This window comes from Pipistrellus hanaki (assembly GCF_964339955.1).
Source record: "Pipistrellus hanaki genome assembly, chromosome: 4".
Lineage (NCBI taxonomy): Eukaryota > Metazoa > Chordata > Mammalia > Chiroptera > Vespertilionidae > Pipistrellus > Pipistrellus hanaki.
In genome coordinates this window covers 58,365,611-58,382,997 of record NC_140506.1, presented here as the reverse complement: position 1 = coordinate 58,382,997, position 17,387 = coordinate 58,365,611, and the positions used below count along the sequence as shown (strand labels likewise).

Here is a 17,387-nt window from a genome sequence, read left to right as displayed (position 1 = left end):
TGGGCCTGTGAGCAGCCATAGCCTGAATGCTCTGTGCCCGCCCAGCAGCGAAGGCATGCTGCCACCACATTTAACTTCGTTGCACTTACAGTTTTCTGTCTTAAACAATGGGAATTATATCTGGAAACTATTAACTATGAAAACCTTGACAATTAGTATGATTTTTTTAAAAAGAGCATTTTAACATAAAATTGTTTATTACTGCTTTGGATAGCATATTTTAAAAAATGATTTTCTTTCATGTTTAAAATTGTCTCTATAGCACACACCACTCTTTAGTCAGAACTTGAATATGTTATATGTCAGATGGGTACTAGATTTATGGCAGGATCACTTCATAAGTTATATAAATGTCTAACCACTCTGCTCTACACCCCAAACTAATATAATATTGAATTAGTTGCAAAGTAAATTTTTAAAAAATCTTAAATATCTTTTTGCTTGACATATCGTTCTCTAAGAAAATTTTAAGCCAAAAGTAGAAGTCTGAAAATAATTAATACATGCTTACATATTTATGTATAAATATTATAATATATTCATAAGTAAATACAGATATACAAGTAAATACATATTATATATTATAATATTTATACATAAATACATATATACTTATGTTCTAATCCATTCAATACATTCTTAACTTGGAGTTAATAATAATGCAATTGCTTCTTCTTAAATAAGTTCATTTTTCTTAATCACTTTTAAGTAACTTGCTCATTTCTAAATATCACTTATGAGTCAGTTTAGGATGAACCAAAACACAAAGCACCACATGTGTGGACATTAACTTTAGATGAATGGTCTTTTCTTTTCAGAATACGGCAGGAGAACGATATGGTTGATTCAGCGCCTCAGTGGGAAGCTGTATTAAGGAGACAAAAGGAAAAAAACCAGGCGGACCCCAACAACAGGCGATCCAGACACAGATCTCGCTCGTACGTGCACTCTTTCTATGCCTTGATTAGATAGCGCTGAGCTTGAAGCAGCATGTGGCTTCTAGGGCAGAGTGGGCTGTCTCTTTCAAGCCTTCTAAAGTGATTTGGTTCAACCTTGATTATCCCATTGTTTATATTTCATATTGACCTCCTCGTATTTGTGACATTCATTAACTATATCTGAAGCTGTGGAAGTTGGAGCAAAGCCAATCCAAAGTATCATTAAAAAAAAACAAGGCCATCAAAGTTGTGTTTTTGTTTCTAAACAAAAGCATATATTCAACTGAATAAACAGGAACTGTCTCCTTTGTTCTGGAGCCTGTCTGCTGGTGAAATACCTGCTGCTTCTCTCAGTTGGAGTCTGCAGAATTCTCTCAAGTCTTGTTCCAGGTTGAACGAGATATGAATATCTTCCCATCAAATTACCATTTGTGAGCAGTAGTCAGGGAGTGATTCATTACACCCCAATGCTGGAATTTGCCTGCTCCTTCTGTTGCTAGGCAATGCCATGTGTGAGCACAATTACCCCATTATGATGAGATTGCCAGACCCCCAAATTAATTTTCTTTTGAGCTGGTGAAGTTTATATATTTGATATTAAGGTGCTTATTGGCCAGATGTAGACTCTCCAGCACCCCTCCACTTCCCAAAGCACACCTTTTGATATCCCTTTGTGACCTAGGACTTGGTGTGTGGTGTTGCTCACTAGAGGAAGGAGGAAGTACAATAGAATCACAGGGTGGTGGAGGGCTGCTGGGGAGTGGATTTGGAGACAGACTGTGTAGGTGGGTGGGAGCTCTGAGGGAGCCAGGCAGAAGGATTCCAGCTCAGGTCAACAGAGGCTGGGGAGGACTCCGCAGGGTGACTCCAAGGGATGCTCCTCAGTCTTAGATGCTTGCTTTTTACCCAAAATATATATTTATTTATTTGTCGTACCTCAGAAGGAGTGATGTGTGTTTCTTTTGTAATAGGAAATTTGCAAGAATGCTAAGCAGTGTTATAGTAGGTCTTCACTTAATATCATCAATGTGACTTTCACCAAAAATCAGCTTTATCACAGGCTAATTGATGTAAAAAGTTAAGTTCCTACAGCACCTCATCAACATTATAAGGAAAGGATGTTATTCAAGGACCTGCTGTACACTCCTATAGATTTTTTCATTATGCCATAATGTTTTTGTTCAGAAACCTAATTAAAATGTTCAATTTAAAGCAGAAACTAATAAAAAGCTTCCTTTGTCCTGGATACTATCTCTTTGCAATTTCATTTAAAAAGAGATGTAGATGAATCAAGACCTCACTGAAGCCCTAACCGGTTTGGCTCAGTGGCTAGAGCGTCGGCCTGCGAACTAAACAGTTCTGCGGACTACTATTAAAGGGTCCCAGGTTTGATTCCAGTCAAGTGCATGTACCTTGGTTGCGGGGACATCCCCAGTAGGAGATATCCAGGAGACAGCTGATTGATGTTTCTTTTCTTTTAAAAAAATATATATTTTATTAATTTTTTTACAAAGAGGAAGGGAGAGGGGAATAGAGAGCTAGAAACATCAATGAGAGAGAAACATCGATCAGCTGCCTCCTGCACACGCCCTTCTGGGGATGTGCCCACAACCTAGTTACCTGCCCTTGATCAGAATTGAACTTCAATCCGCAGGCCAACTCTCTATCCACTGAGACAAACCAGTCAGGGCTCATCGATGTCTCTAACTCTCTATCCCTCTCCCTTACTCTCTGTAAAAAATATCAATAAAGTATATATATATATATATATATATATATATATATATATATCACTGAATATAGCTTAACAAAAAAGCACAGAAACCCAAGAGCAAGACTCAGCATAGTCCTGGGTAAATCTTTTGTAACCATGCTTTTAATCTGTCCATGCAGGATTTTCTATGAGGGACTTATAATACACAGAGCTTGGTGACTTTATATTAAATCTTAAAACAACGTTTAGTTTTCTAATCATTTCTAAAGGACTCAATCCAATTAAATATAAATAGTAAATCTTGCATAATAAAAAAAAAGGGAAAAGGAAAATAAAATTAGGAAAAATTCTATAGATAGATTTTTAGGAAGTCAAAATCCATTACTAAAGGCAATATTAAATAAATAATCTATTTATAAATACAATTGATAAGTAGAACATTTCATTGTTGTTGAATCTTATAGTTATTTTAATCCAGAAGTATTATTGGCAAATATTTGTACATGGGCCTGGTAATTTAATAATTTTAATGGAGTGACCTGAGATTTATTTTACAGAGTAAGGAATGCACATTTTTTTTTAACTGAGGGTAATTTGAGGTAAAATTTGCATACAATGAAATGCTCTCATCTTAAGTGTACAATTCAATGAATTTTGACAAATACTTACATAGTGTATCCATCTTACCAATCAAAATATAGAATTTAAAAGTTCCCTCGTGTTCCTTCCAGTCAGTCCCCATGCTCCATAGGCAACTATTCTGGTTTCTATCACCATAGAGTCATTGTTTCTCTCTTATTGAACTTCATATAAATGTAATTATACAACATATGCTCTTTTAAAATCTGCCTTTTTTCACTCAGTGTTTTTGCATGTTGTGTCTATCAGTGCTTATTTAAAAATTTTAAGTACTAGTCCATTATATGAATGTACCATGATTTCTTTAGCCATTCTCCTCTTGATAGACATTTGGATCGTTGCCAGTTTTTGCTATTGTGTTAAAAACTGTTATGGACAATGTGTTAAAAGTTGCTATAGACATTCCTTACAAGTGTATCTGTGGGGTGTGTTTTATTTTACCTTGGGTAAATATCTGCTTGGGTAAATATCTGGGAGTGGAATTTCTGGGTTAGAGTATATTTGCATATTTAATTTTATAAGAGACTACCAAAATGATTTCCAGAAAGTTTGTATCATTTTATACCCCCATTAGCAATGTATGAGTGTTCCAGTTCTGAGCTATTTGCCAATAGCTGGTTTTGCTCTGTCTTGTTAATTGTAGCTTGTCTAGTAGGTTTGAAGTGGGATCACATTGTGGATTTTTTGTTTGTTTTTTTAATATATTTTATTGATTTTCTAGAGAGAGAAAGAGAGAAGGATAGAGAATTAGAAACATCGATGAGAGAGAATCATTAATCAGCTGCCTCTTGCACATCCCCTACTGGGGATATGCCTGCAACCAAGATACATGCCCTTGACCGGAATCAAACCCGGAACCTTTCAGTCTGCAGGCCGACGCTCTATCCACTGAGCCAAACGTTTTGGCACATTGTGGTTTTAATTAGCATTTTTCTGTTGCCTAATGATGTCAACCACATTTTCCTGTGCTTGTTGGTTATTCATAATTTTTAAAATATATTTTTATTGATTTCAGAGAGGAAGGGAGAGGGAGAGAGAGATAAAAACATCAATGAAAGAGAATAATTGACTGTCTGCCTCCTGTACACCTTTTACTGGGGATTGAGCCTGCAACCCGGACACGTGCCCTTGACCGGAATAGAATCTGGACCCCTCAGTCCACGGGCTGACTCTCTAACCACTGAGCAAAACCGACTAGGGCCATACATTTTTGCCCATTTTTAATTATGGTGTTCAATTTTTTTTAATAATTTATTTTTAGGGTTTTTTCTATATTGTGGATATATGTATTATTCTGAATACTCTCTCCTGGCTGTGATTTGCTTTTTCATGTTCTTAACCTTTTTTTTGTTGTTTTTACTGTACTCATTTTTTTCCAGATTACTTATTTATTTACTTATTTTCCCATTCAACACAATTTTGCATTAGTTTCAGGTGTCCAGCACAGCAGATAGATATTCATATAAGTTACAAAGTTTGCTCAGATAATTCAAGTGCCCACCTGATACTATAGTCATTATAATATTGTTAAGTGTATTCCTATGCTTTACCTTATATCCCAGGCCTATTTGCAACTAACAATATGCACTTCTGAATACCATCACCTTATTTTATCCCTTTTTAAATGATGAGCATAAATTTTAAATTTTGATGAAGATCACTATGTCATTTTTAAAATTTCTAGTTTAAGACTTTTGGCATCTTAAGGAATATTTGCCCATACTACACGATTTTCATATCTTTTCCTAGCAGCTTTATGTATTTTGTTCTTATATCTAGATATATGATTCATCTAGAATTAAATTTTCTGTATGTATGAGGTAGAGGTAGATATTTAGAAGTTTTCCCAAGGTGTTTATCAGGTTATTTCAGTATCATTCACTGAAATGCCTTAGGGCATTAGTTGAAAATCAATTTGGCTGTTTATATATGGGCCAATTTTGTTTCATTGATCTATTTGTCTATCCCTAAGCCACCACAATAAGACTAGCTTTACAATAAGACTAGAATCAAGTAGTGTAAATTCTCCAGCTTTGTCCCTGTTTTCAAGGTTCTTTTAGCTATGTTAGATCCTTTGCAATTCTGTGTAAATTTTTAATCAACTTATTTGTTTTCACCCAGAAAAAGACAATAGAGTGTAGATTAGGATTATGTTGAATCTATAGATCAGCTTTGAGAAAATTAATGTTTTACCCATCCACTTATTTGCCTTTAACTTCTCTTAGCAATGTTTCATAGTTTTCAATACAGTTATTGCACTTATTTTGTTAAATTTAATTTTAAATATCTAATAGTTTTAATGGTATTGAATTGTACATTTACAATTGTCATTTACCAATTATCTGTTTTATTAGTGTAGATTGCTAATATCTTACTGTGCTTGATTTATAAATTAAACTATCATACATATGTATGTGCAGGAAAAACATTATTTATAGGGTTCCATACTATCCACAGTTTTAGGTATCCATTGGGGATCATGAGATATATCCCCCATGGGTAAGGAGAGGACTATTTTCTCCTTATATTCCTACTGTAGTGTCTATAAATTGCCTATATGGAGGAATTTATTGAGAGTTTAGAATGTTATGATACATCACTCACATATGACTTATTCATTCTGTTTCTTTTAATCCCCAATGAAAAGCAAGAAGGTTGAAGATTGTATTCATTATTAAATACCAGAGACATACAGCTGTATAAAATACAAAACCTTTCTCTCCTAAAACTATTTACCCTTGAATATGGTTGGATCTTATCTAGTAAAACATTGAGAAGCATAGTTCCATCTAATACATTTTTTAGCCGCATTGATGTGACATTCATGTTTACTTATTATTAGAAAACCTGGGTGAAACCACTTTTCAACATGGGTGAACCTCTCTTATTGGGATATTTGGAAGAGGCATTCCAGCTAAAACAGTTCTTCTAGGTTCAACTGGTGTGTGCGAGAAGCCTCAGGCTCCCTCTGGTGGCAATAATGCCTTACTGTTTTCCATTGAAAAATGGATAATGTGGAAGATGAGGTTGTCAGGGTGAAGTGATGGTCCCAGTTAAACACGAAACAGAAGCCGGGTGCCTTAGATGAAGATTTAGCGTGAAGGCCCTGGGAGTGGCTCCAGAGCACTTTTCGGTAGCCGGGTGCTTGGTTTTGTGGCTTTCCCAATCATTCTTTCATTCTGAGCAGGGAGAGGAAAGGAGGGGAAGATTAAGACATCTGCTCATAACTATGCTGGCCATTCAGGGATATGATGAGGATTTACTGAGATATTTATTAAGTGCTTTAAATTCTTTAAATAACAATGTTTTGTGAACTTATAGTTTTCTTAGTAACATATTTGCTTCTCTAAGCTTCCTTTTTGAGCAGTGATCAGTAGTAAGAGCACAAAAATAAAAAGTCAAATGTTTATTATTTTTAGTGCACTATAGTACACAAAATATAGATTATTATATATTATAATATTCTCAAGATAATATAATTCAGTATCTGGGGAATGTAGAAGAAGGCTATATAGGCAATGGTTTAAGTCTTTTGTAAATTATGAAGCATTATTATTTTAGGTTTTAGAAGAAGGAAAATATTTCTGAATGATGTCTCATTCAACTAATTTCTCTGAAAAAATGAATATTAACTTAAATTAGGCTATTGCTCTGATGTGTGGATGAATGAAACTTTAGAAGAAAATTTAATGTGAGATGGCATGTACATTTTTTATATATGCTGTATCCTCAGGGTTCTATTTCCTCAGGAACTTACTGTATTTTCAGAGTTCAAGCAAAACATCTGTATAATCAAGGGCCTTTCAATTAAGAAAAATGACTTAAAATTTCCCAACTTTCTAAATGCACAAAAAGCTGTTGAGCTGCTGATCATGAATTCATCCTAAATTGTTGATTAATGTGTGCAGATGCAAGCATAAAAATAATGCATTCCTCATTAGCATATGTTTACATTTGTTAAATCACAGGTGGTCTAGAAATTAGAGGAAATTAGAAGATTTTCTTTTCTTAGCTTTGGAGCTTTTCCCTGCCTTGAAATTGCTAGGCATTTCAGTACTAAGTTTAGTTAAACATATAACTATTATTGTGCTATAGAACTTAAACATATAGACTAAATTCCTGAATCGTTTATGACCAATTGTTCATGGCTAGAAAGACTGAATTCTCATTCAGGTTAAGATACTAGTAACATTTCTGCTCATTCTTCGGAGATGGGAGTGAAAGGCATTTTCCGTGGAAATTGCAGCAATAGTAGTTTGTTTGTTGTTTTTTTTTTGTTTTTAAAAAACATGAAAAAATCTTTTTTTCTCTTCTGATAATTAAGGTAAGAAATTCTCTTGACTAAAAAAACAAAATCAGAGAAAATGAATATAAATAAGAAAATAAAATTCCTGCAATTCCAACACTCAGAAATACCCACTGTTAGTGCTTTTTAACATGTGCCCCTCCCTGCAGCATCCTTTGTGGGTTAAAATATTGTCTATTGAATCGGGCCAGCCACATGTAGGAAAGGTGGATTCCATACAGGAATTCCTGCCAATGAAGCATTTCTTTAGGTATTTTTAAGCATATAATCTTATTCTTATAACAACATCTATTAATATCATGTTGTAATGTCTGAGGCCATCCCCTCCCCCCTAATCATACTTGTTTTAACTCCTTTTGAGTTAACGGAAAGGTCTTTACAATCAGATAATTATTATTATTTTTTCTACAAAGGTAAAAACGGCTTAGTCAATTCAATTGCTAGAAAATAGCTTATTGTATTCTGGGGGCTCAGAAAACCTTACCAGAATGCCTTGTGGTGCCCTTATTAACTGAGAAAAATGAAAACTATGATGATATTATATGTTGAAAGTGATATTGAGCTCCAAAATGCTGATACAGATTATGAATATAAAATTCCACAGGGCAGCGTGTATCAGTGGCTTTGCTTAACTCCAGGCCTTTTAATTGTTAGGGTTTGGGTCCTTTCTTTGGACCCATTATTAGATCTCCGTTCTCTTGAAAGGACTGATGAAAGGTAATCATTTTCCCAACGAGGAAGGAGACATTCCATGGAAGCAGTTGCAGGGATAATATATTTGTAATATTCCTTGCTGTTCTGGGAGTGTGAACACGAAATGCTGACTTGGAATTTTGCATTCTGGGAAGTTAAAGGTAGTGGTGTAACTACTTTCGGCTCAAGTCATTCTTGCAGAAGATTTGTGGGTCTGTCCATAGGAATGGGGAAAGGCCTGCGGAGGGCGACAGCATTTATGGACCCACGGTGTGGTCCACAAACTCATCATCTCGTAGAACATGAGAGATGCATCAGTGGCACACAGTCTGCCGTTTCCTTTCCTCTTGTGGTTGCTGTTTTTACTGGGTTATCACAAATCATCTTGGGATTCTTTCATATCGACAGTCAGGCATTCTTCTCTTGCATTCACTTAGAAATAGCTAGAGGGGCCCTGGTCAGCGTGGTTCAGTTGGTTGGCGTGTCATTCTGTGTACCGAAGGGTCTTGGGTTGGATTCCCTGTCAGGGCATGAACCTGGGTGGCTGATTCACTTCCCAGTCGGGGCACATGTAGGAGGCGACCAATGGATGTTTTTCTCTCATGTCGATGTTTCCCTCCCTCCATGGCTGCCTCTCTCCCTGTTTCTCTGGAATCAATCCTCAGTGAGTATTAAAAAAGAAAGAAAGAAAAAGGAAAGAAACAGCTAGAGGGAACAGGAACAGAAATAGAAGCCTCAAATTCTTCTTCATTGTAACATCACCACCAGAGGGTGTGTGCGTTCGCCCTTGCAGTTCCGAGCTCTGTCATCAAACGAAGCCCTGGTTATAGCTGGTTTCAGTGTGATTTTTCTTCAGTGGTGCTGGCAGATACATGACTCTGGCGTCTTTCATTAGCTCTCCCTGCTCAGTCTTCCCTTTTTGTCTCAGCTGGCACATAAAGCTTCCCCGTCTGAAAGCTGTGGATGTTGTAGCTCTGCTCAAGTTAGCTGTGGGGCTGTTAGAGGAAGCACGTTTGCAGAGATGAGCGGTGTTTTCTCATTTATAGGAGAAGCCCTGATGTCCAAGCAAAAGAAGAGTTATGGAAGCATATTCAGTGAGTACCGTTTCCCTCCCCCGCTCCTTGTATTAAAACCCAAGTAGTTTTAAGGCAGCTGCCGACACTGAGAGACAGCCTCGGGCTGAAGCCTGTCAGACAGTCTTCCTTACAGTCATTAGGTGGAACAGGAAATTCACAGAGGTGGTGCCTTCCTGCCCAGGCAGCCTGACATCTCTTCTCCTGAGGCCCCTTAGGCTGGCCTGTAACTGGTGCTCAGACAGACCAAATAAATACCAAGGAAAACAGGTTCGGAAGGGAAAAAAAAGACTCCTGCTACAGGGGAGAGAGGCAGAATTTTGCAGGGAAATGAAGAGTGGCTGGAGAGCCAGCTACATCGGCTATAGATAAATCGGAAGGTAGTAGAAGAGCTATAGAAAAGGTTTACCTCCCATTTTTCCTTGAGCACGCTGTAGTTTTTATATCATTGGTCCTGCCTTATATTCCCATTCGGTTTGCTAACACTGTGTTTTGGGACCGTTGTGAAAGGTGTTGGTATTTACACCGTCCTCACAACTTGAATTTCCTTGCTCTCTGCCGTCTAGGAAGGAACTTGTGGACCCGTCTGGATTGTCAGAAGAACAATTAAAAGAGATCCCGTACACCAAAGTGGAGTGAGTATGTCTCTGGAAGTCTTCTCACACAAGTTTCATTAGTACTTCGAAGTGACATTCTTACTCTCCGTGCAGTGCTTAAATTTGTCTTTACATTGTAACTAAAATTAAGAACCACAGGGAAAGAGGAAGAAAGGGTGTAATAAATAATAAAGCTAATCATTTCCCTTCTGTACAATCACTATTATCCCCTATTTTTTTTATTAATATATTTTTATTGATTTTTTTACAGAGAGGAAGAGAGAGGGATAGAGAGTTAGAAACATCGATGAGAGAGAATCATCGATCAGCAGCTGCCTTTTGCACACCCCCTACTGGGGATGTGCCCGCAACCAAGGTACATGCCCCAGACCGGAATCGAAACCGGGACCTTTCAGTCCGCAGGCTGACACTCTATCCACTGAGCCAAATCAGTTTCGGCTATTATCCCCTATTAACTGACTATTTGTGTGCGGAAGGTACAAAGGGACTTTTGATGACTGGTGTTAGTTTTAAAATATATTCACTTATTGAGGTATTCGTTGATTGGTAACAGAGATTCTTTTTATTCGTTATTTAACACCAAGAGAACGATGTGGACCACAAAGCCCTGTCATTTAAGCCCAGTCCAATCCCTGTCGCAGAACGAGCAGGTTGAATGTGCCTCGTGAAAGCACAGGGGCTCCCTCATCAGCACCGGGGTAGGATGCGGCGGCAGATGGCCTATGTACTCAGTCCTCTGCCCTGCTGTAATGGTTTGAGAGAGTCACCTACTTCACTGCTTTATTTCCCTTTTGTAACACATGTATCCTCCCCACTCCAGTCAAATTGCAGGTTGGTGCACACCCTTCCACCTCCATCCCTCAACCCCATTGTCTTTGGGCCAAAGTTTGAATTTTAACAACAGACTAATTAAGAAGCTAGACAATGACCAACTTTTTCTGGTAGGAATGTCATTTTGTCTGCATTGCAGATTTTTTTTTTCTTCCACACTACCTACTGGAGAGAATTCAACTGTAGGGAATAATTTCATTAGAATTTAGTGGTTAAAAATAATATACACACAAATACTATAAAGAGTTTCATTTTCATGTATAGTTGAGGGAGTAGTTTTCTATTGTTAACTTGTGAAATTTAAGACACTTAGGATTTTCCAACCCAGAAGGGTTGATTTTTTTTTAAGCTCTCCAGTCATTATTAAGGAATTATCCTGTTCTAACTTGTGTGTGTATTGCCATGTTTTTTGGATTTCTTGTTCAGGACTCAAGGTGACCCGATCCGCATCAGACATTCTCATTCGCCGCGAAGTTACCGCCAGTACCGCCGGTCTCAGTGTTCCGATGGAGAGCGGTCCGTCCTGTCGGAAGTGAAGTAAGCAGACAAGCCGAGTACAGCAGCACAGTCAAACAGAGCTTCTTTTGATCCTAGAAATGTTCTGTATCTGTGGCTGTCCACTATGTGAAATGTGGCTCCTGTGGCCGAGAAACTAAGCATTGAATAATCATTAATTTTTATTAATGTACATAGCTACGTGTGGCTGGCTAGTGCCTACCCTATTGGACAGTGCAGATCTAGACCGTACTGATTCATGCCACTTAGAAAAAAATGCATAAGCTACTCTGTTGTGAATGATGAAGCCATATTTGAGAGAAGTTGGCATAAGAAGTGTTTTGTTTTTGATCTGATGGTAGTTGTCTTTTCTTTTACTACAGCAAATAGCATATTACAGTTTATTTCTTTGTGTTATTTTTTTTTCTTGTGAAAAAAGTGACCATTATCTTGCTTAACACAATAGGTGCTATATTTTGAATGATTATGCTAATAAAATCATTATATATCCATTTGTAAAAGTACTATAATCATAGAAATTCATGTATTTTGTATTGCTGGGTAGGAATGTTAACCGATAAACTCTGATATAAGGCTCAAAACTTTGATAAACATTAATAAATTGGGAGATAGGCTAGCCCAATAGAGGTAGAGGCCAGGTTTTACTTACATTTTTGTTTTGTTTGTAAAATGTAGGTAATGGCTGTCAATAATACCATATGTTTATTTAAAAAAGTACAAATGGTTAATAAATGTTTCTTTAAAGACAAATCAAAAAGCCGTTTATACAACATGTCAGAACAGCACATGGGAATGGGACTTATGTTTTATTATTGGTTCTTCTATTTATTTGCTTTGATTTGGGGCAAATTACTTAACCTGTCCAACTTAATTTAGAGACATTTATTCAACACCTCTCTACGCGAAGCACTCTGATGGAATACAAAGATATATAAAACATGTGTTCTACGGTGTAGCCCTTTTTCAATTAGAATTGTGATTGTCAGACTCTAATTCTAAAACTCCCTCTCTGCAGTTCAAAAACGGATCTTGTACCTCCACTTCCCGTGACCCGCTCTTCCGATGCACAGGGCTCTGCTGGCTCCACAGTTCATCAGGTTGGTGACAATAGTTTTAAGGTATTTTACTGGTGGCAGTTTTGAGAAGCACCTTTCCTGAAATTTCTGTTGGAAGGTGGGAAAGTGAATCTTTAGCTTCACTCTGAGAGTCTGTGTTTTAAAAGAACATGTACAAACATGGAAAGAGGCAGGGGAGGGAGTGAATGATCAAGACTAGGCCCAACCTGGGAAGAGTTATTCAGGAGCAAGAGCTAGAGATAGTGCAAGGTCTAAAATGACCTGAGGCTTGGGGCAAAGCCAAGGATAACAAGGATTGTTAAGATTGTTTAGAGCCAGAATGAAAAATCAATGCCTTCATTTTTGAGCCAGAGAAACCTGTAGCAGACTCGCAGGGGGCAGATGTTCTATTATTAACTAATGGCAGATGAAAATTATTCAGGTCCTGTTTTATTTCTGTCTTCTCCATCAAAGAAAATTACTTTTCTGGAAATGTTTTAAAAATGTGGTTAAAGGGGAATTCAAGGACATAGTACAGAATCTAGCTGCCTTAACAAAATCAATTTACTAGTAACACTCAGCTGAATTAGATATGTCAAGGGAGCACTGTAGCAAGCATTTCAGCAAAGTGTTTGATACCACCTTTCATGGTGTATATTTTATTTTATTTTTATTTTTATTTTTTTAAATATATTTTATTGATTTTTTACAGAGAGGAAGGGAGAGAGAAACATTGACCAGCTGCCTCTTGCACACCCCCTACCGGGGATGTGCCCGCAACAAACGTACATGCCCCTGACCAGAATTGAACCTGGGATCTTTCAGTCCGCAGACCGACGCTCTACCACTGAGCCAAACCGGTTTCGGCCATGGTGTATATTTTAATAAAATAGAAAAAAATGCAGGCTGTATAAGATCATTGTGTGGATTTATATCTGGTTCAACCATTCTAAAAACAAAGTCGATGTTTATGATGGATCAGTGACAGCCGATTGTTTGCAGTCTTTTGGATTGTGAATCTCTTTGAGAAGCCAATGTAACTACCGTCTCTCTCTCCCCCATAAAAATGCATGCAAGCACATACACCGTTTTGTATATATTTTCTTGGGGTTCACCTACAGCCTAGGAACCATGACTTAAGCTGATTCATCATGCATTGCCCTTCGTTTGTTCAGATTCGTTTTTGCCAATGTCTTGAAGAACAGAAGAGACCTGTGCTAATTTAGGTTAGGTTCCCTAGAAACAGATTCTGAGATGGAGGTTCAATTGGAGGAAGTTTATTGGAAAGCACTGTTAGGATCAACACTTGTTGGGGAGTGGAAGAGGTTTTAAATGTAAGAAAACATTTCTGATGTATGAGTTAATTAACTTGACTGTATTTTCTTGAGTCTTACTATTTTTCTTCCAGAGGAGAAATGGGTCTAAAGATAGCCTGATTGAAGAAAAATCTCAGACATCTACAAGCAACCTGGCCGGAAAACACATAGCAAAAACAATAAAAACGATCCAAGCTTCACGCCTCAAGATGGAGACTTGATCCCAGTGAAAGGCTTGGGATGGGAGATTCAGAGGGGTGGGAAGGGTGTGTGTACTGCCTTTACTTTGAAACTGTGAATTGTAATTATTCAAGTATCTTGGACCTCCACGTTTCTTCAGAAGAAAATAATTTGAGTCTGTTGCTCCTTTTAAAAGGCTTAACTACAGTGTATTTGTGCTGAAGAGCCTTTTGTGTGTGTGTGTGTGTGGTAACTGGAAGGATAGTCCTGTAAAAACTCATGCCATATCAACCCAAACCAGATGTTTCTGGACTCCTGGACCGAAGCTGGCCAGCTGTGCAATAGTAAGTGGGATGAAGAGCTCTCCCCCTCGAGGTGGACCTCCACCTGTGCAGATACCTGAGGCCACATCACTTTCCCTGTAGATATTTTTACTCATATAAATGTCCTTTGTAATGCTGTATTTTGTGGCATTAAGTTCCACTGGTTATTTACAAATACAAAGTTTTGTTTGAAAGCATTGCTTTTAACTTCTAATGTCCTTGTCTCCATTTTAGGGGAAAAAAAAAAAAAAAAAAGATATGTGGGTCTATTCGTGACCACCCTCAACCTCAAATGGTCCCTTCATTCTGCCTGGCTGACTCTCCCCAAAGACTCTTTCAGAACGCCCCCTCCCCCCAAGCAATGTACTTTATATGAAAATAAACACACTAATGCAAGCCATTTTACCTTACCTCTTACACCCTACCCCAGGTAGTTTTATGCCCATGACTTATTTCTGGAGCTCTAACAAGCTAGTGTTCTTCCTAAAGACCAACTGGTTTAAAATGCTGCCCCCCAGTTAGATTTAGGACCTTCATTACTGTACTTATCTACACACTTAGCAATCAATTACCAAGTCCTGTCACCTTTGCTCTCTGTAGCCCAATTATCCCTTTACTATTTTTGCCACATTGACCCAAGGTGGTCATCTGATCTAGACTTAAGTAGACTCCAATTGGCCCACTTGTATCCTTGCAAATTCGGTTCTGGCAGCTTAGCTATTCAACCTCAACTTATAATAGTCCAAGCTCTCATAATGGACATCTAAGATACCTCATTATGTACTCCTTGTCTAAATCAGGGAACTAAAGAGGGAAAGGGGCAATAACCCTCACAAATACACTTCTGGTCATACTTTTTCAAGCTCAAGGCCTTGCAAAATTGCCACCTACCCTTAGTCCCAACTCCCTTCTTAGGTTTCCCAACGTGGTCCAATTCTACTTTCCATGGGATTTGCCTCACAAAGGAAGTTCTACATTTCTGGTGACATTTCCTTTCTTCTTTTGGAATCTTCTAAAGGGACTATTTTGCTCATAGTATTCCCAGCTCCTGGTATAGTGCCTTCGATAATTTTTCTCAATTCACAAACACATTTATATTTTTCTGCAGAGGATATGCCCATTTGACATTTACAATATAGTAAATTAATGCAGTGACAACATAAAAGCATATCCATACCCAAAACAAACCAACTAGTCTAGTTTTGTTCATGAGACACTGGACGAAAGCACTTTTCCTCAGGCCCAACATAAGCCTTTCCTATACAGCACCAAAACTCTGAGAGAAGGCTGCTTTCCGGCAGTCATAGTACAAAAACCTCCAAGAAGCATATTTATTTTTAAAATATATTTTATTGATTTTTTTACAGAGAGGGAGAGTGATAGTTAGAAATGTCGATGAGAAACATCGACCAGCTGCCTCCCGCACACCCCTTACCTTACCGGGGATGTGCCAGCAAGCAAGGTACACGCTCTTGACCAGAATTGAACCCGGGACCTTCCAGTCTGCAGGCCGATGCTCTATCCACTAAGCCAAACTGGTTTCGGCCCAAGAAACATTCTTAAATATTTATTCACAGGCCCATTGTGTTAAATGAGTATTTATGAACTGTCCAAAGACAATTCTGGTCTTCCTCAACACTCTTGAAAATTTTAAGTGATCTGGGCAACTCCTGTGAAAATAAAGTTTTCAAATTCTTCACCAAGGGCATCCTAAAAGAAAAACAAAACCAAATTTTACAAGCAAGTTATTTACATGTATAGATCTTGAACAAACTCTCAATGCCTGGTTCTGTACCGAGTTTCTGGAGTTAGATTTTACCGTTAACTTCACCTTGTTAATTACAGATGTGCAGTACTAATACTAATAAGCCATTAATACCCAATTTATACTAATAACCACAAAACTCCCCAGTATAGAAAGGTGCTAAGATTCCCATTACAAAGAACTGCTTTTATTTTAAAAAATATTTTAACCTTTTTATCAGAACTATTTATATTGCCTGCAAAATACTCCACTGGTGAGTTATTTTAATAGGTGGATATTAACAAGCAAATCTTGAAATCCAAATAATTACCATATACAAGCAAAGCATCTTAATACTAGATTACAGAACTTCTACATCACCTTACCTTGGGTCACTTGTGCTCCCGGGTATTCAGGTAGCAGCAGTCTATGCTTCAAATGTCCATCTTTCCCCTAAACAAAAAGTAGTAAAAAAAACAAAACAAAAACTGGTTATGAGAAACTCTACACTTCATGATGGCAAAACAACGTGCAAACAAATTAAAGTATAAACTGTTACTTACACAGCTCTTCCACCAAAGACATCAAGTTCAAGGGCAGGAAAAGGGCTGCAAAGTGTGTAGTTTGCGCCTTTTTTGACACCACATTCACTAGTTTCCAAAAGTGAATGGGCAACACAAAGGCTACATTATCACAGTTGCTACATTAAGACGGCTGGGTCCTAAATGAACCCGCTGGGAAGAACTGTTCATAATCCAGCTATAAATCCTCTTAACTCAAAATACAACAGGGTATTGGAAAAAAAAAACAAAAACACAACAAAACGCCCTGAAATACAAAGTGTTCTAAGAGTTTTAAACACTTAGAACTTCAACTCAACGGGCTTTTTTTTTTTTTTAACAATAACATGGAAACTCACCTGCCAAGTCGGCGATTCTCATCCGACTTCCGCGGGGTCTGCCCCGGGACGCGGCGGTCAGACCTGAACCTTAACCCGCACTTGCATGTTGGCGGACTTCACGCGCGGCAGGGGTGAGCTTCCGTGAGGCCATTCCCTTTCACAAAAAAAAAAAAACTTCGCTGATATTAAAAACTCCCGGCACACAGTCGATGATCAATAAGCTCAAATGCACTCAAACCCATCTCCCCATTTCCCCGCGTGGGGACGCAGACCCAAGTCGGCTCCGGGCCCTCCTGGGGTCCCGCGTGGAACGTGGCCGGACTCAGACCCAGGCGCTGCGGTCCACGTATTCGGGGCGCGGGATCGGCCGGGGACAGCGGGCTCAGGGTCCCGGATGCCGCCCCGGCCGACAGCGACCAAGCGGCCGCACACGCCGCGCCCCGCCATGCAGGAGCCGCACGCGCACCCGAGCACCACCTGGAGCGCGGAGACCAGAAAGGCCGCGCAGCCTTCCCACAATGCTTTTCTACCGCTGGGAGGA

General features: G+C 38.4%; 1 protein-coding gene and 1 long non-coding RNA gene across 2 annotated transcripts in view; one reads left to right on the top strand and one right to left on the bottom strand.

The window, feature by feature from the left end:
• The window catches only part of EPB41L4A (erythrocyte membrane protein band 4.1 like 4A), a 194,215-nt gene extending 179,820 nt beyond the window's left edge, over positions 1 to 14,395 (top strand). Inside the window, exons 18-23 of the mRNA XM_084882830.1 lie at positions 819 to 938; positions 9,337 to 9,384; positions 9,930 to 9,998; positions 11,238 to 11,348; positions 12,343 to 12,424; positions 13,791 to 14,395. Of these exons, the coding sequence (XP_084738956.1) occupies positions 819 to 938; positions 9,337 to 9,384; positions 9,930 to 9,998; positions 11,238 to 11,348; positions 12,343 to 12,424; positions 13,791 to 13,919 (559 nt within the window). The 3' untranslated portion in view covers positions 13,920 to 14,395. The remainder of the gene's footprint in view (positions 1 to 818; positions 939 to 9,336; positions 9,385 to 9,929; positions 9,999 to 11,237; positions 11,349 to 12,342; positions 12,425 to 13,790) is intronic.
• A 1,147-nt stretch (positions 14,396 to 15,542) lies between these two features.
• Positions 15,543 to 17,364, bottom strand: LOC311622102. Its single transcript, XR_014794944.1, has 3 exons — positions 16,865 to 17,364; positions 16,332 to 16,398; positions 15,543 to 15,911 (listed from the first exon to the last, which is right to left on the bottom strand). It is a non-coding gene; the product is annotated as an uncharacterized lncRNA (long non-coding RNA).
• Between the last annotated feature and the right edge of the window lie 23 nt (positions 17,365 to 17,387).